We start from the raw sequence: 25,080 nt of genomic DNA, 5'->3' as shown, positions 1-25,080 counted from the left end.
AGCAATTCATTTAAATAAAACAGCTTTTACAGATCTTTAACAAGTACTTCTTTTGTATTTCCAGATTTATTGCATTTATCACTTTTGTTTTGACCTTAAAAAAAGTTTTTTAAAAAAAAACCATGAAAAAATATGGGAAGGTAACACTTTCCTTCCTGAACAGAGGCATTGTACTTTCAAAAGGGAGTGAGAAACACCGGTTATTGTTTCCCCTATATTGTGTTGCCTCTCAACATGTCATTCTAGGCATCTCCTTTGGTATGCTGCACAGCAAGCTTTGTGTCTGCTTTCAGTACTGACTAGGATAGGTAATTTAAAGGTGGGTTTTGTATTTTCAGTTTAAAGTGGAAGCAAGAATAAAGCAAGGTCAAACTGGATAGTATCAGCTGTGGAAATGATCACTCAACCTCACGATCCGTTGTTTTTATTGAAAATACAAAACTCTTAACTGTCATCCAGATATGTGAGGGCCTCCCTTGACAGTCCATTGCCAATTTCTTTTCTAAGTAAGAATGAGCTATACTTGTTTTGTTGTATTAGGAATGGCCTCAGAAGGAAGTCCCTCCACATTTTGAATACTATGTACAGTTTTGATTGGCTCATCTCAGAAAGGATATTGTAGCGCTGGGGGGAAAAACCTATCGTGATTGGAGCATCTTCCCTACAAGGAAAGGCATTTGGGGGCTTTTTACGGTAGTTTAGAAAGAGATTGCTAACTGGGGACACAATACCGGTTTATAAAATTATGCATGTTCCTCCCTCATAATAGTAGAATTTGGTATTATCAGATGAAATTCTGGGCTGTAGATTCAGGAAAGATAACTTGTTTCTTCATACATGTGATTATTTTACAGAATCCACTGCCACAATATGTGTGGCAATATTTACTGGTTAGAAGAGTTTAAAGGGGGATTGGACAATTTGGTGGATAGTGAATATTAATCACTGTGGTTATATTGAACCTCCATTTTCAGAAGTAGTCGTCCACTGAGTACCAATTGCTAGGAAGTAGTAGTAGTAGTAATAGTAATAGTAATAATTTATTTGTACCCCACCCATCTGGCTGGGTTTCCCCAGCCACTCTGGGTGGCTTCCAACAAAAATTTAAAATACATTAAAGTATTTTAATGTAACAGCATACTATAGTTATAATACTAATACTAATTATTATTATTAATAATAATAATAATAATAATAATAAATAGGCCTGGGGAGACCCAGGCTCAAACTCCCATTCAGCCATAAAGCCACCATGCAACCTTTCAGCATAGCCACAACCACAGGGTTGTTGTGAGGTGAAAACTTGGGGAGAAACATGTACACCATCCTGAACTCTTTCTTGGAAAGAGGGGATATGATTGTAATAAAGACATAAATAAATAGCAGAAGATGGCTAGTGCCTTCAGGCTCTTCTTGTGTGATTCCAAGCGTTATATAGTTTACTGCTGTGGGAAGAAGAAACTGGACTAGATGGAGGTTCTGAAGTACATTGCCTGAAATGCGGTTCAGTAAGAGACTGAATTTTTCAGGGTGATAATTGCTTAAGATGATTCTCTGGCAGACTTCTCTGCAATGCCATTTTAGAAATTCATTATAATTGTCATTATGCCTTCCAAGTATCCTTCATCTTTACTTTGCAGAGAATTGATTCACTCTCAGGATGATTGATTGTTTTGGTACTATTTTTAAATCACTTAGTGGTACTGCATTAGATCTATTTTGATTTCTCAGGTGCATTCATATGGTACTTCTTGTACTTAGGGACTTACCCCCATGACAAAAATTGCTTCATTTTTGAATGGTGTGTGCATCATTCAGCTTTTTGTACATGTATTGTGTACTTGGCAATAGTGGTTTTTGTGTGCCAAAAATGATCTGATGCCTTTTTAGAATCTTATTCCATTTAAATGAATGGGGAAGGCTGTAGAAATGAGCAGTGCGCCACCCCACCCCACTTCCTCCCCACCTCCCCTGCAAATTTGAAGGAAGTGGGGTGCTTTCAAAGTTTGGGGGAGGAAAGAAAGTAGAATGTTTAGGCCAGTCTCAATTATGTCCAGCTGAAAGACATGGGGTGATTATAGGCCCACATGAAAAGGGGTGGGATGACACTCCACTTCAAGCGATTTCTTTTGCTAGACTGGGGCCCTGTTACATCTTTTAACCTAGCCATTTCCTTTTGACTTTATCATAGTCTTTTTTTAGTTATCTATAATATGTTCAGAGAGCCTTTATAAGTGAAGAGTGGGACAAAATATATTTAAAATAGATTGGGGTTAACTAACATCATGCTGTCCATATGTTGTTGGACTACAATTCCCATCAATCCTAGCACGCATCGCTGAGATGGTGAGAGATTGAGTCTAGCAACATCTGGAGGGCACAATAATTGATTGCGAACCAATTACGGTACCCACTTTCTTGACTTACGCCCGATGATGAGTCATATGAGTGAATATGAACAATATCCAATGGCCCCATTTTAAACTGTCCTGAGGCAGCTTTAGGTGTGTGTGTTCTCTGTTTAAATAATAATGCACAGCAACTTGCTAAGAACAGGTTGCAGTGTTGTGTTTGCATAAGCAAAACCTAAATTAGAATCCCCTCTTGGCCATGAAACTCAAGAGCAATCTTTGAACAGTCAATCTCTCAGCATGAAGTACAGTTTTGCTTTAGTATTTTGAGGGTTGAATACCAATGATAATAAATACAAAGTAGCACAGCGTGGTAATTCAAAGAAGTGCAGCTTACCAAGTGTTGGGTTACATTACATTACATTATAGAAGTTTTCTATACATGCAATAGATTAGAAAAGTGGAACCTGGTGGCACTAGTCTTGGATGCGTGCTCCCAAGTCAACTATCCTGCAACATTAGCTCGCTGAGTAGATTAGCAAAGCCAAAACAATAATTTTACAGCTTGCCATTTGCCAGCCAGTGAACCTTCTCTTTGTTTAATGTCCACAAGTCAAAGTGTGTCCCAAGCTACAGCCCATTGGGCTGGCACAGTAAAAGCACATCTGTTTCTGAGGACTATGATTAAAGCTGTTCTTTCTTCATGGCAAGGTATAGAAAAATGCAGACATTTGCAAAGCTGTGTAGTATGTTTGTTGTCTCTCTGGGGTTAAGCACCAATGTCCTCAGCATTCAGATGTGAAATTGAGAATTGCTCTGTCCAGATGCTATGGAAAAGAGCTTGGAAAGACCAGAAGGCACATGTATTAGACAAATCGTCCTCCTTCCTCCTATGTTTAAAAGTAAGCAAAGACAATTCTCTGCTGTAGCACTAGCACACTTTTACCAAGATAGATTTGGGTCCGGACAGCTAAACCATTTTCCTCTCCTTAAAAATGTTGGCATTTCCAGATTATCTCTTTAAGGTGACCATAAGAAATCACTTCGAGCATCAGCTTCCTATTTGCATCATGGGGATAATTGTATTGGCCTACCTTTCATAGCTGCAGAAACGATCACTGATGATGCCATCCCCCTTTTTAAAAAAGTGATTGAACTACTTGGACATAAGATAAAGTTGTTGTTTTTTCCTATGACATTTGTGGGATTAAATTTGTTTAAATGGGAACGTGGAATTTTATAATACTGTACAGTGAATAACACTGAATATAGCACTCAAGTGGTTCAAAGTTGCTGCTTCTCTGTGCCTCTTTCTCCCCTTTTCATACTAGTGTCTTGTATAGAAGAACACATGATCAGTGATAGGAGAAGCAGCACGATGTCTCTTGCAATGTCTAGTTCTGTCTGAATAGAACTTCAGATAATGATGGTTAGCTGTTTGCTAGTTTCTTCTACAAATTTCACCTGTAAAATTTACATTCTGCTTTGCATAGTAATTATCACTTTTAAAATGTATTAAAAATCTAACCAGTTTAAGTAGGCAAATGTATACATGAAAGGGAGCACCATTTTGTTTTTATATAATGGGAACAAATGTATTGTAGTTGAATATTTTTATATAGCTGATTCCTTTTCAGTACACTGTACTGTGACTTGATTCACAAAGCCCTAGGTGGAGCTTGCCTCTTGGCTCCCAGTAACATTGACCTGGTCAGGCCAGACATAATAAAAATGACATTGCATGTTGTTAAAGCCCTATTTTGTAAAGCACTACATGCCCCCTGTCCTTTATTTAAAAAGCCTTTCAGAATTAAACACAGGAGTTGCTTTTGTTTCTCTTATTTATGATGAGCTTTATTTAAACCCGAACAATACCATAAAGAATTCTCAAATGAACCTTTGCCATTTTTACAATGACTTTTTTATTGGCTGCATTTGTGCCTTCAAATGCAGACTAATATCTGAAAACCCTATTCAAGGTTTTATTTTATTTTATTACTGTTCCTTCACCTGTATAATCTGCATTTATTAACTTGTCCTTTCCAATATAATAAAAAATGAAGCACTTTTTTATTATAATGCTGAAGCAAAAGCCTAGAGTCATTCCTGTTTCCCAGTCTCGGAGCAACCAACTTGGACATATAAAAATGCAAAACAGTAGGACTCCCCAGAGAATAGAATTGGCTGCGGAGCCAGATGCTTCCAAGGACAATAGCCATATATTCAGCTCACAATACAAACTGCTTTATTGATTTATATAAATTAGTTTACCATGATTCCCTGGTAATTACTTCAAAGGCTCAGTAGCCATTCATGCTGCCCCGCCCCCCTTTTAAATCTTGCATCCCTATTTTTCTGTCACCGACTCTTGGTTTCTCCCATTCATCAGCTGTTACTTTTCATTTCATGGCTCAGTGATAAAACTCTCAAACTTTCCCCCCCTTAAATATCCAACCTGTTTTCTTCTTCGATGCTTTGACTTTCTCAAGGACTCATCTTTTATCGCATTAAACCTTACAGGCTGGCTAATAAATGTTCTCTCTTCTCCATGATGTGCAGGCAGGGGTCTGAATTCTAATAATATTAAATCAGATCTCTAGGCAAACACATGGTATCTTTCCTGAGTATTGTAAGATGGTCAAAAATTCAAGTTGTTTGGCATGCAGCCCACTCCTATGCATTAAATCAGGGATGGGGAACCTGCAGCCCTAATGTTGCAAGACTCCAACTCCCATCAGCCCCAACCAGCATGGCCAATGAGCAGGGAGGATGAGAGCTGTAGTCCAGCAACATCTAGAGTTACTTATCTGCTGCATCAGAATTTAGTCCAGCTGAATTAAATGGGTTTATTGCTAAGTAATTGTGCACAGGAATTTTGCAGAAGATTGCAGCCTTTCAGAGAAGCCCAGTGGTCCAGCTGTGATAGCTGTCATTATGCTATACCTTACCCTGGTATAACTAGAAGCGATTTAATGCTTTCCTCCAGTGTTAGCAATGAATGTGTGCACCAACCAATATGTGGCAATGGCGGGGGTGCCATGAGATTGTCTCTGAACCCATTCCATGCACTCTGCCACACACATGGCACTTGTGTGCTGCCAGGAGGAATCCACACCACCCCAGTTAGCACAGATTAGGAGGTGTGATACTCCCTAGGCTGTCCCTCATGCATAGGTTTGGCCCCTGGCAAATGTGGCAAGATAACCTGTTTGCCAGAGAACCCTACAAAAACAAGAGCTGCCATTCCAGTCACAATGAATCGGGTAGCATTCTAGGCCAGCAACAGAATTCCTGCAGCCACAAGCAGCAGGCATTCCTCCAGCCAGTGGCTAGACCAGGCAGAGAGCCTTCTTTGTAATGGCACCTGCCCTGTGGAACACCCTCCCATCAGATGTCAAGGAAATAAACAACTATCTGACTTTTAGAAGGCAGCCCTGTTTAGGGAAGATTTTAATGTTTGATGTTTTATCATGTTTTTAATGTTCTGTTGGGAGCCGTCTAGAATGGCTAGGGAAACCCAGCCAGATGGGTGGGGTAATAATAATAATAACAACAACAGTAATACCGGTAATAATAACAGTAATAATAATAACAGTAATAATAGTAGAATAAAATAATGATAATGATATTTCCTGGCATTCCAAATAGCAGATTGCAGGAAAGCACCTTCTAGCCTGTTTCACTGCCAGGGAAAATGTCAGGACCACAGAAGGAAGGTCATCTATCCCAGTCAATATATCTGTCAGCTCCACCGCCCTCAGTCTGGAAGCAACACTGCACACAAAACCTGTGTGTGTCAGCAACCCCCTCTCCCCCCGGAAATACATTGAAGCCCTGCTGTAGAACCAAGTTTTTCATTGCAAACAATGCAACTAATGCAACCTCTGGGAAGGCTTCCAGTGCTTCTGGAAGTGCTTCAGTGCACTTTGCTTTGGTCATGAGGCCGAGATAGCCAGAACTGTCAGCAAGGGCGGTGTGTGTGTCTGTGTGTATACGTTTTTGATCACCTAGTGCAGAAGCATCATTATCCTTGTGGTCACATTTTTTTCCTGTTTGTTCGCATGTTGCCGAGTCCAGGGGAGAATAGTTTTAAGAGTTTCTGGAAAAGAAGAAATATTCAAACTTTTTCGTTAAAGAGCAATAAATAAAAATATATTTGAACCATTTCATATTCCTCTTTTTGCTCTTTTTTTTGGGGGGGGGAGGTTTGGCAGCCATTTTTTTCTAGGCCACACCCCCGGTGGCAGCAATTTTCTGACTTGGCACTGCCTCAGAATTCCAAATGTGCCCTTGGACCCAAAAAGGTTGGCAACTGCTGCACCAATTTACCTGAGAGAGAAATTAGGCAAAATTTCCTGTAACCTTGAGATAATCAAATACAGTGGTACCTCGGTTTATGAACACAATTGGTTCCGGAAGTCTGTTCATAAACTGAAGCGTTCATAAACTGAAGCAAACTTTCCCATTGAAAGTAATGGAAAGTGGATTAATCTGTTCCAGACGGTCTGCGGAGTACTTAAACTGAAGCGTTCATAAACTGAAGCGAACTTTCCCATTGAAAGTAATGGAAAGTGGATTAATCCGTTCCAGACGGGTTCACGGAGTACTCAACCTGAAGCGTACTTAACCTGAAGCATGGGTGTAATTGGTTCCGGAAGTCTGTTCATAAACAGAAGCGTTCATAAACTGAAGCGAACTTTCCCATTGAAAGTAATGGAAAGTAAGTTAATCTGTTCCAGATGGGTCCGTGGCGTTCGTAAACCGAAAATTTGAAAACCGAGGTGTTCATAAACCGAGGTTCCACTGTACAGTACTTCGTTTAATTCTGTCTGTATAGGCATTTAACTGAACAGTGACAGAACGTAACAACCGGTGTAACTAAGCATTTCTACCCACCCCAGCTCCTGAAAGTCATGCAAGCTCTAGAAGATCTGGATTATTTGGCTGCCCTGGACAATGATGGAAACCTTTCAGAATTTGGAATAATAATGTCAGAGTTTCCTGTCGATCCACAGCTGTCAAAGGCTATTTTAGCTTCGTGTGAATTTGACTGTGTGGAAGAAATGCTCACCATTGCTGCCATGGTAACAGGTATTTTCTGTAGCTTTTGTGGCTCCTGCTCAGGCCCAGTGTAATTATATAGAACTACTGCCATCAAGCATTTATAGGATGATTACTTGATTCATAGTTTGCCTTTTAACCAACTAAATGAGAAAATTAAAATATTACGAAAACCTCAGTAGTGCCCCTTTACAACAGTGAAAGAAGTTTAAGACCTTACAGTTTAATTAAAAAGTTACCGCTTCGTTAAGGCAATCATTAATAATTTCATCCTGTATTTTGCTAACACACCTAAATCAGAATAAGCTTGAAAAAAGACAAGAGGTATGCCCTTAACTCATCACCTAATCAGTTAAATTTGTTCCTTATCAAATAATCAAGCAGAGGTTTCCTTAATTAATCTTCTGATTAAATTGATTAAAGATCAGAGCCCGAAAAATCGCAGTACTGTACTCACAATTAATGAAATGTAAATATAAAAAGGATTCAAGTTATTTTTTGTTTTGCACAGCTGTTCAGGATGGGTTATGTCACTTCTTCCACACAATATTTAATGAGAATAAAATTATACAGGCCTATAGAGGCTTGCTCTGCAATATAGTAAAACTCAGGCACTGGTCTTAGTGTAATGATGCAGCAAAAAAGGTTAACCCACCAGGCAATGTAGTGCCAGTACTCCCATTATTATGTATATATAGCTATTCTGTCTCGTTCTACACATATTTAATTACAAATAAATCCCAGTTTTCTAGAATTGTAGCAACACATTAGGTCTAGTTGTCGCAAATGTAGCAACACTTGGGTCCAGTTGTCGCAAATATTCAGTGAAGTGATGAGCACTTCTCTTGACTGTACCACATCAACTGGGAGATCCCACAATGGAATTCTCCACTCCCTCTTCCCCCTAAAAAAATACATAGAAAACTTGCCTGTCAGAGAAGCCTGGTCCATCAAGTTTTGCTTGAGGGAGGGTAACATAACGGAAAAAATATTACACAGATACATTGTAAATATAGTAAGCTTTATTTCACCGTATCAGCTTGTTTTCATTTTTTTCTTTCTCTTTCCTTTTGAACACAAGCTCCTAGTTGCTTTTTAAACCCACCACAGGGAACAGAAGAGATTGCAGTCGCTTGCTGGCAAAAATTCTTGCATCCTGCTGGAGATCATTTTACCCTTATCAATGTCTACAAGGCTTACAAGGAAGCTAGGACAAGCTCCACAGGCCTGTGTAAGTGTGTGTCAAATATTTTAATTACATCCAGAAATGATTCTGAACAATTATTCCAGCTTTCACTTACCGTACTTTTCTGTGTATAAGACCTAATTTTAAACCTATTTTTTTGTTAAAAAAACCTAGTCTTATACACAGAAAAATACGGTATGTAGGACCTATAAGCTAACAGACTATTTTATTTTTATTTAATAATAAAAAACAGCAAAAGTAACAGGGAAAGAGGCAATGTGAACAATGAGAATAAGCAGCAGCACCCCTCTTCAGGCATTCATATTCAGCATTAAGCAAATACGATGGGGGCAAATCCATGGGAATGACTGTGCTAGCTCTGCCACAGGCATTGTTTGGGAGGGTGACTGAAGCAGGGAGCCTTCTCTTTTTGTGGAGGCTCTTGCATATTTTAAGAACCCTGAGTCTTCAACTCATGGAGGACAATGAGGACCATGGGGAGAGAGCTCACCCTTTCCAGTGGCTCCTTTTGCTTCATACTTCCCTTCCTATGGAATGCCTGAAGAGAGCTAGCAATGGATTCAAATTTTAAAATGGTAAATTAAATAGTCTAATGTAGAAAATGCATACTTGGAAGTCAGTTCCGTTAGGTTCAATGGCACTTATTCCCAGATAAGTGTGTATATGACTGTAGCCTTTATCCTGAAAAAGGGGTTATTCTGCCAGGTGAAATCTTCATAATTACATTTGGCATTACAGAATAACCTCTTTTGAGGATGAAAGCTGCAGTCCTGTACAAATTTATTTGGGAATAAGTCCCTTTGAGTGTAATGGAACTGGATTCTCTAGCAAAAACAAACACAATTTTACCTTTTTTCCCCTCGCAGACCGCAGTACTGAAAAGTGGTGTCAAGAGAATTTTCTGAACTGCTCTGCACTAAGAATGGCGGAAGCTATCAGAGCTGAATTGGCTGACATTATGAAACGAATTGAACTCCCAATTTCAGCACCTGCTTTTGGACTGAAAGAAAATGTACTGAGGATAAAGAAAGCACTCTTGTCTGGGTACTTTATGCAAGTAAGGAAACCAAATGGATAGCTTTGTCTAAGTTAATTAATGTTACAGAAATCTTTAATCAGTATACTTGGCTTTCATTTGTATTGACATAATAATGCTCTGTCCCTTTGATTCCTATCCCCCAATTTGTTTTAATTCTATAGCTTACTCTTCAGTCCTCTTACAATTCATTTAAAGCTGTAAAATTAATTTGTGTAGTCATTTGACTACAACAGAACCATTCTTAGATCGTATTTTGGTATTTAATGGATAACACTGCAGTAGACATAAGTCCAAGTAAATTACATGTCATTTATTGACTTTTCATGTTCTAGATAGCCCGTGATGTTGATGGTGCTGGAAACTATTTAATGTTGTCACACAGGCAAGTAGCCCAGCTTCACCCTCTGTCAATATACTACAATACTACAAGGATCCCAGAGTGGGTTGTGTTCCATGAATTCAGTATTGCTGAAAACAACTCTCTAAAAATCATCTCAGCGATATCACCTGATCTGTGAGTAAGAGGAAGTTGGAATTGAGGTTTTCATTCATGTTTGTAGCATACAACTTCCATTTAAGAGCACAACCCAACATTACACAGCTTGCTTCCTGGGAAAACTGGAGAGACAGGAGGGGTGGGTGATCTCTGCATTTAGCTTCCAGCAGTAAGATACATTTTTTTGTGTGTGTGTGTGTTTTAAGCTGGCATCCCACCACCCACATCGATACTATCGGTGTTGAAAGGTCACCTACCACTTTTCTTATTTTATGCGGGTTATGACCACAGAGAACTACCTTATATTGAGTCAGACTATTAGTCCATCTAGCTCAGTGTTGTCAATGCAGACTGTGTTTCATACAAGTGTCTTACTTAGTCCTACCTGGAGATGCCCTGTATTTCATGTGGGATTTTCTGCATACAAAGTGTGTGCTCTAACATTTCTGCAGAGTTTGGATATTTGGTAGATACCTGTTCTATAATTTTGATTTGTTGTAAATAGTATGACTCGTGCTGAAAGTTATTTCAAATATCATTAGGATACTTTCACACTGAATTATAGAAATCCAACTGACAATCTCATGGAAATGTATAATAGATCTATCAGCATTCTGAAAGTGTATTAAGGGAGGCAAGGAAGTGAAATGTTTTAAAGTTTTTAAATCTCATCTTTTCACAATTGATTCTATCTGCAGGGCTAGCATGATCCTATGATCCAAATAAATGCAGTATCAATGCAGAATGGATTTGCTCATTTTGGGCCCATCAGCCCAAGCTATGCTCCTAGTCTCCCATTCAAGCAAAATCCCAGTAATGAAACTCCACATTAGTTGTCCAGAAATAGCCACTGAGCAAATCATTTTAACTTCACTGTTTGCTTGCTGGCATAGATAAATGACTGGTTTTTAAAAGGGCCTTACAAGAGGAAACAAAGTGCAGGCTATAGTCACATATTCTCATTGACTTCATACTGAGAATTTGTTTCTATGCAGATGGTTTGAGCTTGCAGCTCAGCATGGCTGAACTTCAGAAGTGCTTTCTATTAAATAAATAAGTACATTTTGGTTAAAAGCATTTCACTTACTGAACCATGGATAAGGAAGTAAAGTTTTAATTAGAAATTTAAAATGAAATATTTAGCCTTCAGCTATTTCAGTCCTATGTCACTACTTGGTCTGATGCACCTGCTCAAGCAGGTAGTAAGTTCAAATTGATACAATGCAATCCCCCTTTTAGTAAGATAGACTGAAGAATATGGGTGACAGACAATGTTAAGACTAGTATGAAATGGACAAGGTAACTTTGAGCATATCTGTTCCTCTGTGTCCTGGCACACAGAGCTAATACACAGATGTGAAATCAAAGTGAAACAATATCCATGTTATATATATTGAAGCAGGAGCATTAATGAACAACTAATAATTCCACACGTGTGGCTAGTGATGACTGTGGCTAGTGATGACTGAGTTTTTTTTAAATGCTATAATGCACATAGTAGCAGGAAACCATTCCTTTCCCCCAAACTACTAAAATAGATAAAAATTGTGCCCTTCTACAGTTTCCCTAAATTTAAATAGGTTATGCATTGAAGCTTCAGGTAGAATTTGCAAAAAGAATACTCATATCCAGGACTATGTTATATTTTGATTGCAGTTTGCAACACCTGGAAGCCAACTACTACCACTCCGAGGACAAATGGAACATATTAATTTGTAAAGAAACTGTATAATCTTGTATGTACACTTTACCTAGAATATATAATTTAGAACCAATTCCAGATTCCAGCTATGCAGCTCTATATTTAATGCATCAAAATGTTCCTGCCTGTAAGCATTTGCTGCATGAGTCATAAAACAGTCATAGAAAATATTGAAAAATTGTCATCTTAAAAAAAAAATACCCTCACTTGTTTATTCTGTTTCTTAACAGATTTGTGGAGCTGGCACCTCAATACTATTTTAGTAATCTGCCTGCCAGTGAGAGCAAGGCTATTCTGCAGGAAGAAATCAATCATTTATCACCCATTTCAACAACAGGCAAGGAAGAAAAAACAAACAGCAAAGATAAAGAATATAAAAAATATCCTGAAACACCTGCCGAACAGCGATGCATTATTCAATAAGTTTGCTATCCCAAACTGTGTTGAAGTATATAACCTCTATGTACAATATATTCCCAACACCAGCTTTTATGTGACATGAGAAATGATTTTAAAACATAACAAAATCGCAGGAGCTTTTTGTTATTATCTTTGGCAACATGGAAACAACCTACAGTTAGTTAGAAAAGTGTTCAACAATTATTAAATGATTACAGTTTTAAGGGTGTTTTTTATTGCACTTGTAATCACTGATGTTTCAAAACGACAATTCTCTGCCAATAAGAACAAGTTGTGTAGGTGATGTATTTTATGAGAAAATAAAGTGATCCTGAAATAATGCAGAATTGGTATGGAAAATTTCTAGACACCACTGTAAAGTCAAATAACTTTTACAGGGTGACTTCACAAAACCATTAGCTCAGAGAGTGGCTCAGACAGAAAGATATTCTTTGAGTTTATCCATGATGCCATTCATCCTGTCAGCAGGGATTACCATCACAGTTCGTAAAGGTTTCATGGGTACATCTTCAAAAGACCATCTGCCTCCCAAACACGAGTCACTTTCCTCTTCTACTGAGTAACTGAACTTCAGAAGTGATTTCTAAAACAAAATAAACAAACTCGTTAAAAGCATTTGAATTGCCATATTTCTGCTGCCTTTTAAAAAAGAAATAAGAATACGTATATAACTTACACTGTCTACAAAGAAAGGCCAAGTAAAGTAATTTTAATAAGACACAGTGGTAACCGAAGATTCGATGTCCTGTTACAGAACTTGGTATGCAATGTTTCATAAACTTGCATACCAAGTTTAGACTTGCTTAAATGCTTCTAAATAGTATGCAGAGATAAATGCTGAAAAAGGTCACTGCACACCCTAGAGGAGACTTTGGAAACATATCATGAACCAGTAGGCTGAACCAAGGGGGAAAAGCATCATGTTAAGATGTAGCCTTGGACAATTCTTTATTTTTCAGATAATTCCCATATTCTGTTTTAAAAGCACATGGTATGCCTACCTGATCATGCAAATAAATAGGATGTATGTAAATTACAGTATATTATTTTTCATGATGTCACTCAATTTTAAAGTATTCTAAACCACATTTGAGTTTTCAGAAAGTATTTGGCAAGGACTGGTACAATGTCATGAGAAGCTTAAAAACATGAGAAATCAATATATAAACGTGCAGTTGTGGTAGCAACCCCTGAAAACTGGAACATACATAGGAAACTGCATCTTCAAATCGCTCTACAAGCAGGACTAATTTTTTTAATAAAAAAAATCAGGCATTGCAATTGTCTTTCTTTTACATAAAAGTCTGCCTTTCCATTTACATCACGCTCAAAGCAGTTTACAGCAATGTACAATATGGTCATTAACTTATTATGTCTGGTCTGCTTGAATATAACTGCAGTGCTAAGATAGGCTAATCTGGGATATGCCTGGAAAAGAGAGTATATTTGTATAAACAACTATTGAACGTGTGTACAAATGCTTTCGGGGCTAAAAGAATATTATCTGAAATCTGGCAGATCATCAGGCAATTAATGAAATACACTACTCCCAAGTCAAGTGGGGCACTGCATGCAAACAATGAGGAAGTTTAAAAGGGCAGGGAGAGGATTGGTCAGGGAAGCATTAACCCCCCCCAAAAAAAGCAAGCCCACCAGCTGCCACCCCTCAAATCAACACAGGCAAGATTTGCACACAAAAATATCCCTGACAGCAGATCGCAGCACCCAAGCTATACCTCTACTAGCCAGACACAAGTCCTCGTGACTAGGGTTGGCAAAACCAAATTCATTCCCCATTCAGCCCAAAGGACAGCATCAATGCAGGCCATTCCCAGCAAAGCTGCTGCTGTAGTAGTGGTGGTGGTGGCAATTGAACCTGGAACTGACTCCAATAAGGATGCATGAACTGGGGTGCAAGAGCAATGGAGATCTTTCGTCTTTGTTTTCCCTGCCCCTTTTCCACCACTGTGGGCATTATCTATGCTGAACAATTTGCCTTGACCACGTTCAATAGCTGCTACATGCTAGAAAGAAAAACAGCCTCAAATCTTTTAGGTTCCCTGGTATACATCAAAATACACCCCAAAAAACTGAGCAACAACAACGAAGTCTCACCTCATAAAAGAATTCTTCCTCAGCATTTGAAAACATCAGTTCTTCTTTCTGGTGGTTGCTGCTTCCCTTTTTTCTGACATTACTCTTCTTATTAGTAAAAGTCTTGCTAATTAGAAGATAGAAGTAGCATTTTCCACAAGGTTTGTTTGTTTTTTGAGCTTCAATTAGTTCTTTCCTAGAAATAGACACATATTTACACCAAAAAATTCTTCATGCTTCATTCAAACAGTGCTTTCTCATGTGCCAACACAATCCTCAGAAGTGCATAAACACTGTTCCACCATCCCTCAAGAGGTGAGTGAAAACATTCTGAGCAACAAATGCTCCTGCTGTTGTTAGACTATAAAAGGAAACTTTAGGATTATGCATCTTTTTCTCCCTCATCTTCTTCACACTGCCTCTCTTCATCTCACTCCACAGCAAAAAAGCTGCTTCGTTGAAACTGAATGAAAAATGGAAGAGACTTTTCCTTCATGAGCCCTGCAGACCTATGGTCCCCCAGGAGAATTCATAATCTGCTTAGGGGAACAATTGTGAAATGAAATATTTCTGTTCCACTCTCTTTTTACATGTAAGGGCATTAAGGAAAATCACCTAATGTTCCAGAAGCAAAGCTGGTGGTTACTGGGCAAAACACTGGCCTAGTTCACCCAACATCCTAAGTCAAATTCTGGCTTAGCTAGACCACAAACGGCTGGAGAGGAGTTTGCAGCAACTCTACTAAGCAAGGTTTGATTTAGTATATGGCCCAAACTGTGGTGAAGCTCTCTCTACATGAACCAAAGCTGTGGGCACTTCCAATTCTATAAACCATAGCTTATTGGACCAGGAATAAGCAATGTGTCTGTACTACACTCCTTGCTCCCAGTTTTTGTGAATCTTTAATATTCCTTATATCCAGTGTTCTGTGATGTCTGAATCAGGAAACTGATGTAACAACAACAAACAAACAAGGACATGAAACTGGGGGGAAAGAGCAAATTATTCTGTTGCCAGAACTATTTAAAATCCTTAACTAAAGATTCTTCTCTGAATTCTTGGCATCAGCTTTGCTAAAACTGCTTACTGATCTCTGGTTATGCATCTCACATATAAGCCTAAATTCTTAAAATAAATATGCAGTGTTTAGTCAGAAGTTCAGAAATTTAAACAATTTTCTGTAACCAATCTGCCATTTCAGAGCTAGGAATAGAAACCACAACTAATAAAAGATTAATGGTTAGAATGTAGCTGTTTTTAGTGAGTGTTCTCCAAGCGACAGCACAACTCTCAAAACTATTCACAGAACACATTTGTCTGGATCCAATATATTGCTGAGTAATTCTAAGTGGCTTTTTTCATCCCTTACAAAGTGTTTTTACGTATGAGTAAAACTCACCTATACACAATATGTGAAATATTGAATGTTTGCACCAAAGGCCACTTTAAGAGATCAATACTAAAAATGTTGGTTTCTGCTTCTCGGGGGACCTTTTTCTTCCCACTCTACACATTTCCATTTAAATAAGATTTCAGAGGTCATCTGAGGATTAAAAAAAATTCTGTTCAAAAATGATTTTGGAAAAGCTCTTACTGCAGTTGCTGGTGCATGGGCAGAGCGATCTGGGGAGGTACATTAATGAATCTTTCACTTAGTAGGAAGCCCACAGGCTTGGTGGTGTCACTTAGGAGTTTATCCAGCTGTTCAACCATACTCTGCTCACAGTTCTTCTCACACTGGCTTAAAACCAGCTCTTTAATTTGTTCAGCACATTCGGTACCCTAGGAATCAAAGGATAGATTTTCTTTGCATTACAGAATAATTATTTACATAAGGCAACTTGAAAAGAGAGCTTCTGGGCATTGTTTTACAGGACTGTGGGAAATTTCTTGCTGTGACTTTTAATGATTTGTAGGAATTTCTTTTTAGATTATTTAATCAATGCTCAAACGAATGCATGTAGGGGAGTTTTAATTCTGAAAGGATGACAAAAACGGTAACCAAGCATTAGCATTCCACTATTGCTTAGGGCCACAGAGCCAGCCACATGACTAAAAGAATACCGGTACTTTAAATATATATATTAAGTACTCAGCATAAATGGCCTAATAAAGCAAATGAAAGTGATAAATCAATGCATTAAAACATTGGGTTATAATTTTTTTCAAGCAATGCAAACAACAGGAAACTACAACTGGATCCTACTGAGTTTTTAAATGTTTATTGAGTAACACCATTCTAGTACCAACATAATCTTTCCTTACAGAAATAATCTTCAATTAAACAGTTATTTCCACAGCTCTTAAGTATGACTGCACTCATCCAGAGAGAGACTGAACAGATATTAGGTGATAACCATGTTAAATCCATTTATTTCAGTGAATTTATTCCAAGTACAACTTAGTTTGCTACTGCCTACTAGCACCATTGGTGACGTTCTAAAACAGTGTAATGGCTCATGGAGGTCTTATTGCAAAGCCAAATTAAAGTCAACCACTGGGATTATTTTTGTCGATTTTGCACTTTTATTCTTTTCACTTTTGCTATTTGCATATGTTCCACTTCGTTAGATTAATATACAGTACATATTTACACCCCTGCAAACTAACATCCTTCAAAGGGTTCTTAAAGTTGCATAAATTATTGTGTGTGTGTGTGTGTGTGTGTGTGTGTGTGTGTATGCATTAAAAAATCATTTCAATATTTAAATAACCTGGAAAGTCACACAGCCAGACACATGAAGTGTCACGTCAAACTGATCCCTCCAAAAGTTTTCATCTGCTATTTCAACAGACACCTAGACTCTCTTCATTCTTTTCATTCATGCAGGAAGAGAGCACAGAAGGTGAAATAATGTTTCCATAATTTTCATACCAGAAAAATTACTCACTTTCCTTAACATTACTACAAATGGTATTAGGGGTCATTGACAGTACCCCCACAAGTTTTAAAACCTGTTTGCTTTATACAAAACTTACTAACTTGGTAACCGCAACCTCAACTTCATTTGCACATTTTTGCAAGTAACGTACACCTTCACTTCAGCAGATGGCTAGACTTAATGGCAACTCTTAATTAAGAAGCTTTGGATGATCACATTTCTCTGTTTACAGAAAGATCTTTGCAAAATGTGTTGTTGAGGGTTGCTGCAAAACTTCCAGGACGCAATGTCACTGGCCTCCTTCAAATAATCAAAAGATGTGGCGATAGGCTTTAATGTTGAATTATTTATGTGAAGGACGCTTGCCCACTACACACGACCTGTGAAATATTCTTCAAGCCACTCTCATGTTGCTTTGTGCTGTATGAGAATGTTATAATTAATGAGCAATTAGTGCTGTTCAGAAGAAGACGTCCAGCAAGGCAATATATGCCATCCAAACCCACAAAATATGGCATAAAATTATGGCTGCTTTGTCTTAGCAGCTCAAAACATAGATGGTGGTTGAAAAATTAACACATTTATAGCCTTCTAGGTAGAATATAGCAACTGATAATTTCACTATAGAAAACCTGGCTCCTATCAACAAATAGAAGAAAAAGAAACGAGCCTTAAATTTCCCCAGAGTTCCTGGCTCATGAATCCAAAAGTGTCAACAGCAGTGTTTTTGTTTTTTCAAGAAGATCTGACACTTGTAAATTATGTATCAAAGGAAGAAAGGAAAATTATTATTATTTTGTCAATGTATAACAGTGCAACAATTTCAGACCAGAATTCCCTGCCTGAGATCGGTCTTTATTATATTTATTGGTTTATTAAATGAAACCAAAGGTAGTGTTGACATCTGTGACCACATGCAAATGTATGATCAAATGGTAGCAAATGGTGGTTTTTCCAATCTAGCAGACACTGCCTACCCTAAGTTCAACAACCCATACTGGCACCAGCACTCCAGGACCCAAGTCTACAATTTATCAAACAGTGAGTTGAGTTTTGATACACAGAGCCAGCTTGCCTGGAACTTTAAGAAAAGCAGCCTCAGAACTTTTGGCAACAAGAGAAGGCAAAAGTGTCATGTCTGCAATCAAAATGACAACAGAAATTACAGCAATTATTTGTTTTAGTTGAACCATTTTACCTATCCAATTCATGCAGCTGTGAAATGTGGTGATTGTGCACAGTGTGCTTGAGAATTATGTACAGCAGACCCACAACTTACACATGATTTACTAATGCAATTCCAATTTTGTGTGGGTGGTGGGAAAATAAATTAATTAATGGAGAGCCGGTGGGGGGGGGCAGTTGAAAGGGGCTGTTTAAGATCTTGCGAGGTCTTGTAAAGAGCCCATGAGATCTTGCATGACGTTCCTAGAGCCCAGCAAAACAAGGCACTTTCCACGTCAGGCTTTCTAGTGAAGAAAGCGTTTAAAAGTCCTCCACCTTGCTTACCAGACTCTGGGAACATCGCACAAGGCTCTGTAAGGCTACCATGAGATCTCTTGGGTGCCTCCTACAACCTTCCAGAAGCCTTGCACAACCTTCCCACAGCCCAGTAAGGTAAGGCTAGTCACATGTGGGCTGTTCTGGGGATCTTCCTGCCTTTGCACAAGTTTACCTTTGTGCACAAACGCCTGGAACGTAACCAGTATGTTGCAGGCCTATTGTACTATGGTTGCAAGTTCTGAGATATATTATTGTTACAGATTAATTCAAAGCTTATGATTATTGGACCTTTATACTTGTGGAACAGTTTTAATTATAAACAGACCTTTATACTTGTGGAACACCTATATGTATGCTAATTACAAATCATGTTTAAAAAAATGTGGCCACAATTAGATCCCACATCCCACCTGTGTAGGTTTTTGTACTTAATATTGTGGGCTATTGTTGACCCCAATGAATTGTATGCAACTATACTGAACAAGAAATGTTCTCAATGAAGGCTTCCTCCACTCCCTTTTCTTGGAAAGGGTGTGATGTTTAATCATTTCCAGCAGATGTTTCTATTTGTATTGATTGTGTTCACTCTGATGCCAGACAGAAAGAAAACATGACTATATGAAATAATAAAGGGAACAGGATGGATAACACTGAAGTGCTAAATATTCAAATTTAGTTGTATTTTTAGTAAGACAGGCAGATTATCATCATAGTTAAATACAAAGTAGTATTACTGACCTTCCTTTCAGTTAAGTTAAGCAGGCTTATGAAGCCAAAAACCTCATCAGGATCATCTTCATCATCATCATCACTTTCCTCTAAAAGTTCTGCTTGCTATTAAACAGAAAACAAAGGAGAAAATAAAACCAAATGCATGTTCTCTATTAAGTCTTTCTGCAAGCATCATAGTCAACTAACAGTCAAGAAGAGAATGTCAATATACAGGTGAAACTTGGAAAATTAGAATATCATCAAAAATTTATTTAAGTAATGCAACTTAAAAGGTGAAACCAATATATGAGATAGATGCATGACATGCAAAGCAAGATGTCAAGCCTTTATTTGTTGTAATTGTAATTATTTGTCATTAGGCGGGTCAATTATAAATGAAATGTAATTAATGAAATGTAATAGCGATGTTTATTTTTGTATTATTGTAACTATTTGTTTTATTACTGTGGAATTTCCAAAAGAAAGCATTTGTAAAAATTAAAAGAAAAATTAAAAATAATAAGTTGCATTACTGAAATAAACACACTTTTCAACAATATTCTAATTTTCCGAGTTTCACCTGTATATAAGGAAAAAAACCTATTAAACAAAGCAGCTTACTTCAGAGTAGGCATATGTAGAATTGGACTGCATGTTGTCCTTGTAGCACATTTTTGAGAGAACAAATTTTAATAAATAACTTTTCTATTAGAACCGTGCCATTCTATCCACCTCAACACTGTGAACTATTTGCTTCATAGTTCCAACAGCTAGATAAATGTCTATCTGAAATGATAAAACTGCGTCTAGATTCTTTAACTATCAAGGATCAGAGACTTGCAATCATACCAGAATCTTGCTAGAATTTCCCAGCTGATCACTGACATTCCAGCTATTCTGTATTCCATCCCATACAGTAGCACAAGCAGACAAGCAGAGCAGTGGGCCACCTTCTCAGAATAAGTGGACACGGAAACATAAACCAAAGGTCACTGAGAGTAAAAACTGCTGGCAACTCAGTTCCCAGGGTGAAATGTCCCAATCTAAGTCCATTGATTTTATGAATGTTTCAGAGACTTGGCAGCAGTATTATAGACATGCTGTTCTCTTGTGCCACAACTTCTGGTTTTGTTTTGTTTGTTTTTTGTGACGGTATACCAGGGAAAAATGGAAACTAGCATAACCGGCAGTGTTGTAAGTAACATATGCAGTACATTTTTCTGTGAATGTTGCAAGCACTTATTGGGCATGACCAACAACAAATAACAACTACTCCATGCCCAAAGTGTGGCCAGAATAAGTATTTCCAAAAGTTCATATTTTCAGTATTAAAAGTAAGGGTGCAATCTGTAGGGTAGGCTCTGCTCTGGGTCCCTTCAATGGTGGAGGTATGACCAGTAGCCCATTAAAAATATAAGTGCAAGAATAATTTTTCTTTCTGTAATGCCATGCATTCAAATTCTTTTGTTTTTATTTTGCCAAGATTAGTTGCTGTTTGTGGTCTACTGCAACTTATACAGGATGAGGACAGGCAGGTATAATTAGGGGAAAGGTGCAAACTAGCTTTTTGCCCCATAGAGATATGTGTTTTTATCCCTTACTTTTGTTTATGAGCAATCATTATGCTCCTAGTGCTGGATCAAAAGTACTGCTAACATAGCAGTAAGCAGAAAGTCCATTTTGTTGCTTTCTTAAATAATTGTTGATACATATTATTTACTCCTGGACCATGTGTGCTGTAGACAGATGCCCTAATGAAGCATGTATGTTTCAGCCCCAAATGTCATATTAACCAAGGATCAATATATCTTGTTAACCATCAACAGATTTATTCCGTAAAATGTCGTAAATTAAGATGGGTTTAGATCTCTTACCTTAATAACGCTCCCAATGTGATTTTGTTGTATCAATATATCAGTCAGATCAGCTGTACTAACAGGAGCCTTTAGAAACAGCTGGAAGGGAAAGAGTGGTGCAGGGTTTTTAGTAGGAAAACACTTTCTGGATCACTTATTAAGATTCATATTGCTTTGCGGACACAGATTTGCCGCCAGAACTTTTAGTGTTCTATCCCTAAAAGCTAGAAACAGCCAAAGACTGAATTTCCATGAAAACTAACATTTTAGGACCAAAACGAATTGATTTTATTTAGTACAATTCGTTTAGGTTCACCTTATTTAGGCATCTGATCCTACACACACTTACCTGGGAATAAGTAGCATTTGAATCAACAGGACTTACTTCTGAGCAGTCATATAGGATTGTGTTGTAAACCCCTCTTCTCAGTGAGTGTATTCAGATTATTTTCCTGTTCGTGTATTTTCAATGCCACTGTAAGGGTGATGTTGCGGCTACTCTTGAGTAACAACGTCTGAGTCTGCTCTGTCTTTAAAGGTTTTACTGTGCATAGTATTTACAGTGCAAAGATGGTAAAGAACATGACTTCTCAGTCACTCGCAGAATCCGGGAGTGGATGCCTCCTGTTACGCGTCCAGTATAAGAGCTTGGGAACCCCAAAACGGCGCCCCCCAACCTTACGTTTTGGCACACGCCTTAAATCAGGTGACGGAAGCGGCTGCCTGCTCCCCTCCACCTGTTGGTCAGGGCGGTGCAAGGGCTCTCCTACATCGCTGAGCCTTAACTGCTCCATCCCGCTAACTTCCTCATTTCCCCCACCTGACCCGCTGCTGCTGCTCTCACTGGTCGAGGTGCTGGTGTGGAGGATGGGCGGAGGCTCCCTGTACTGAGGTCCCCTGACAGCCACAATGTAACTTTTTATACCAGCTTCACTAACCTTGTGCTCTCCACGTTATAGGTTACAACGCCAGTCAATTTGAGCCACAATGGCTAACAATCAGGGATTATGAGGACTTTATTCCAAAGCATCCAGAAGATACCAGGTTAGAGAAGACTAGTCCTGCTATCATATGAATTTATTGTATCAGAATTGTGGCATGATCTTCAGTTCTGAAGTGGGTGGCGGTTGAAATCAATTTAGGAATCAGAAAAAATGAAGTTTCCAGCTATACAGTGAGGTTCAAACTTGTTAGCATCTGTCTGTCACGAGACACAATGGAGTGCATGTTAAAGGCATTTTTGAACCCCATGCTTGGAATTCTCCATGCAATAGCAGGGTCCCTGATCTGAACCACTTCCACCTGCTCACAAACAAGCAGAGCAGCTTCAAGGGCAAATAGAGGAGTGTGTGAGAAAAGAGTTAACCCCCTCCTTCAGCACCCCCCCCCCGGCTAGTTTTATAAAATAAAGATGTCGGAATCCTGAGCATGGAATTCAAACATGCTTTTAAGATAAACATTCAGTTTGACCCTGGGATACAGATACTGCAAACAATTAGAGTGTGAAGATGCTTCAGAATGCAACAGAACAGCCTTTGTGAGTTCTGCAATAGTTTGGGGACTCTTGAACTCGAGTCACAGTTATACTAATTGGCATTATTTATTCATGGCATTTGTGTTCTTTCTCTTCATTCCATTTTCACATAAAAAGCTACAAATGTCACAAGATGAAACATACATACCTGTTGCAGTAATTTTTTTATTCCATTCTTATCATTATCAGATATTGAATGAGCTTCAAATTCAATATTTACTTCCTGTAAATAAGCACAAAAGACAATCACACAGGTGTTTGCAATGAAATATTGAACTCAAAAGAAGTTAAGAGGGCGACATGGGGAACGGGACACATCCAATCCTAGAAGTACTCAAGATTTACCTGATACAGATGCTTACCATGTACAAGTGGCAATCTGTAGTATCTATTACATTACTCTAAATGAGGTGTGGGGAGGGTGGACAATGATCAGTGACATCCCCTCTCTTTGTGCAACAAACTGTCTCATTTATTTATTTTTAAAGCCATTTTTAAAGGCTACATCATCACAAAGTAACACTAGAAATGTGTATACAGTGGAACCTCGGTTTATGAACACCTCGGTTTATGAATTTTCAGTTTATGAACGGCGCGGACCCATCTGGAACGGATTAATTCACTTTCCATTACTTTCAATGGGAAAGTTCGCTTCAGTTTATGAACGCTTCAGTTTATGAACAGACTTCCGGAACCAATTACACCCATGCTTCAGTTTATGAACGCTTCAGTTTAAGTACTCCGCGGACCCGTCTGGAATGGATTAATCCACTTTCCATTACTTTCAATGGGAAAGTTCGCTTCAGTTTATGAACGCTTCAGTTTAAGTACTCCGCGAACAGATTAATCCACTTTCCATTACTTTCAATGGGAAAGTTCGCTTCAGTTTATGAACGCTTCAGTTTATGAACAGACTTCCGGAACCAATTGTGTTCATAAACCGAGGTACCACTGTAATTTACATTTAGCACGCTCCTCTGAACACACAGATACTGTATCTATGGACTCAGTTAAAGGCAGCATTGAAAAGTTTTTCAAGGCCAACTCAAATGTCTGTAATAAAGGGACAAGGCATATGTCAACTGAAACAGAGTTCCAGTTTTGGGGCCACCATGGAGAAGATTCTGTCTGTTTTTTAAGGTAACCGAACCGTTCTTACTGGCAGGCACTCAAAGAGAGCCCCTGAAGCAGATCCCCCTACTTCTGCTGTCCCATGAAAGAAAGAGCGCAACAGTGTCAGTGTGCTAGTTGCACTACACTCAAGACAAGAGTGACCTGCTAGGCCTACTTCAGACTTTGTGCTGGCGTTAATATGTCCCAAAGCAATCGGAAGTTTCTTGTCCCAACAGGCTTTTCAGAATCGACTGCTTTTCATTAAGGGGCTGGTGGTGCCATGCTGTTCTTATTGCAATTATTTAAACAGATTTTATACAGGCGTACTGTACAGCATATCATTGCTTTCTTCCTACGCTTTTAGTGGTTCTTGTTTTTATCTGGAGGCTGCCTGGATTCCCATCCACGAAAAAAGTGGTGTATTTTTTTTAAAAAAGTAATCGTCATCACCATCTGTCAACTGGAGAAAAGTTGCTTTAACTACACCAACCTATTCTTCCACTCTTAGTGGCAAAAGCTGACCTGCACTTTCAGCTGGTAACCTACCACATACTTAGAGAACCGCCAATCTCAATCTCCCTCTCTCTGAAGTTACTTCATACGGTTTTAGGATGAGCCCTGGCCCTTCACCCTTGCCTCTACAACAGGGACGAGGAACCTTTGGTTTCCACCCACCTCGACGGATGAGGCAGGTGGGGGCTATAAAGAGCCCCACAGACAGGTCGGAGGGTCGCCGGTGGTCGTCCCACCCCCCACCGCTGGAGGTGGGGACCGTTGCGAGAGGGCCGCGGAAGAAACACCGCCGCCGCCGTGGGCCCCAACCGACGACCCTGAGGCGCAGAGGGGCCCTCGCGGCGGCAGCTGCTATTCCCAAAGCCACGGCGGCGCTGCCTCCTGAGAGGGGCGGTGGCGGGAGAAGAACGAACCCCGGCCGCTCTTTTACCTGGTTAAGCTCTTCGTCGTCGTCGTCACTGTCTTCCTCGCTGCCCGGCTCCTCCGAGGAGTCGTCCTCCGTGTCGCCGCCGCCGCCATCCTCCTCTCGGCACTCGGGCGGCCCTGCCGCTCGCCTCCGCTTAGCCTGAGCGGCCATGCTGCCGAGCTTCCCCCCCCC

The 25,080-nt window shown here is 39.1% G+C and overlaps 2 protein-coding genes across 2 annotated transcripts in view; one reads left to right on the top strand and one right to left on the bottom strand.

Moving 5' to 3' along the window:
* The window catches only part of DHX32 (DEAH-box helicase 32 (putative)), a 26,085-nt gene extending 13,806 nt beyond the window's left edge, over positions 1-12,279 (top strand). The window contains exons 8-12 of the mRNA XM_060275200.1: positions 7,253-7,442; positions 8,494-8,643; positions 9,486-9,676; positions 9,991-10,172; positions 12,087-12,279. Coding sequence (XP_060131183.1) covers positions 7,253-7,442; positions 8,494-8,643; positions 9,486-9,676; positions 9,991-10,172; positions 12,087-12,279 — 906 coding nt within the window. The remainder of the gene's footprint in view (positions 1-7,252; positions 7,443-8,493; positions 8,644-9,485; positions 9,677-9,990; positions 10,173-12,086) is intronic.
* Positions 11,253-25,071, bottom strand: BCCIP (BRCA2 and CDKN1A interacting protein). Its single transcript, XM_035138630.2, has 7 exons — positions 24,913-25,071; positions 23,005-23,079; positions 21,341-21,421; positions 19,494-19,589; positions 15,965-16,152; positions 14,392-14,566; positions 11,253-12,859 (listed from the first exon to the last, which is right to left on the bottom strand). The coding sequence occupies exons 1-7, from the start codon at positions 25,057-25,059 to the stop codon at positions 12,689-12,691; spliced, it is 933 nt and encodes a 310-aa protein (XP_034994521.1). The 5' UTR covers positions 25,060-25,071; the 3' UTR covers positions 11,253-12,688.
* Positions 25,072-25,080: the final 9 nt, after the last annotated feature.

Source organism: Zootoca vivipara, chromosome 5, assembly GCF_963506605.1.
Source record: "Zootoca vivipara chromosome 5, rZooViv1.1, whole genome shotgun sequence".
NCBI lineage: Eukaryota > Metazoa > Chordata > Lepidosauria > Squamata > Lacertidae > Zootoca > Zootoca vivipara.
This window is presented reverse-complemented; position numbering and strand designations above follow the sequence as displayed.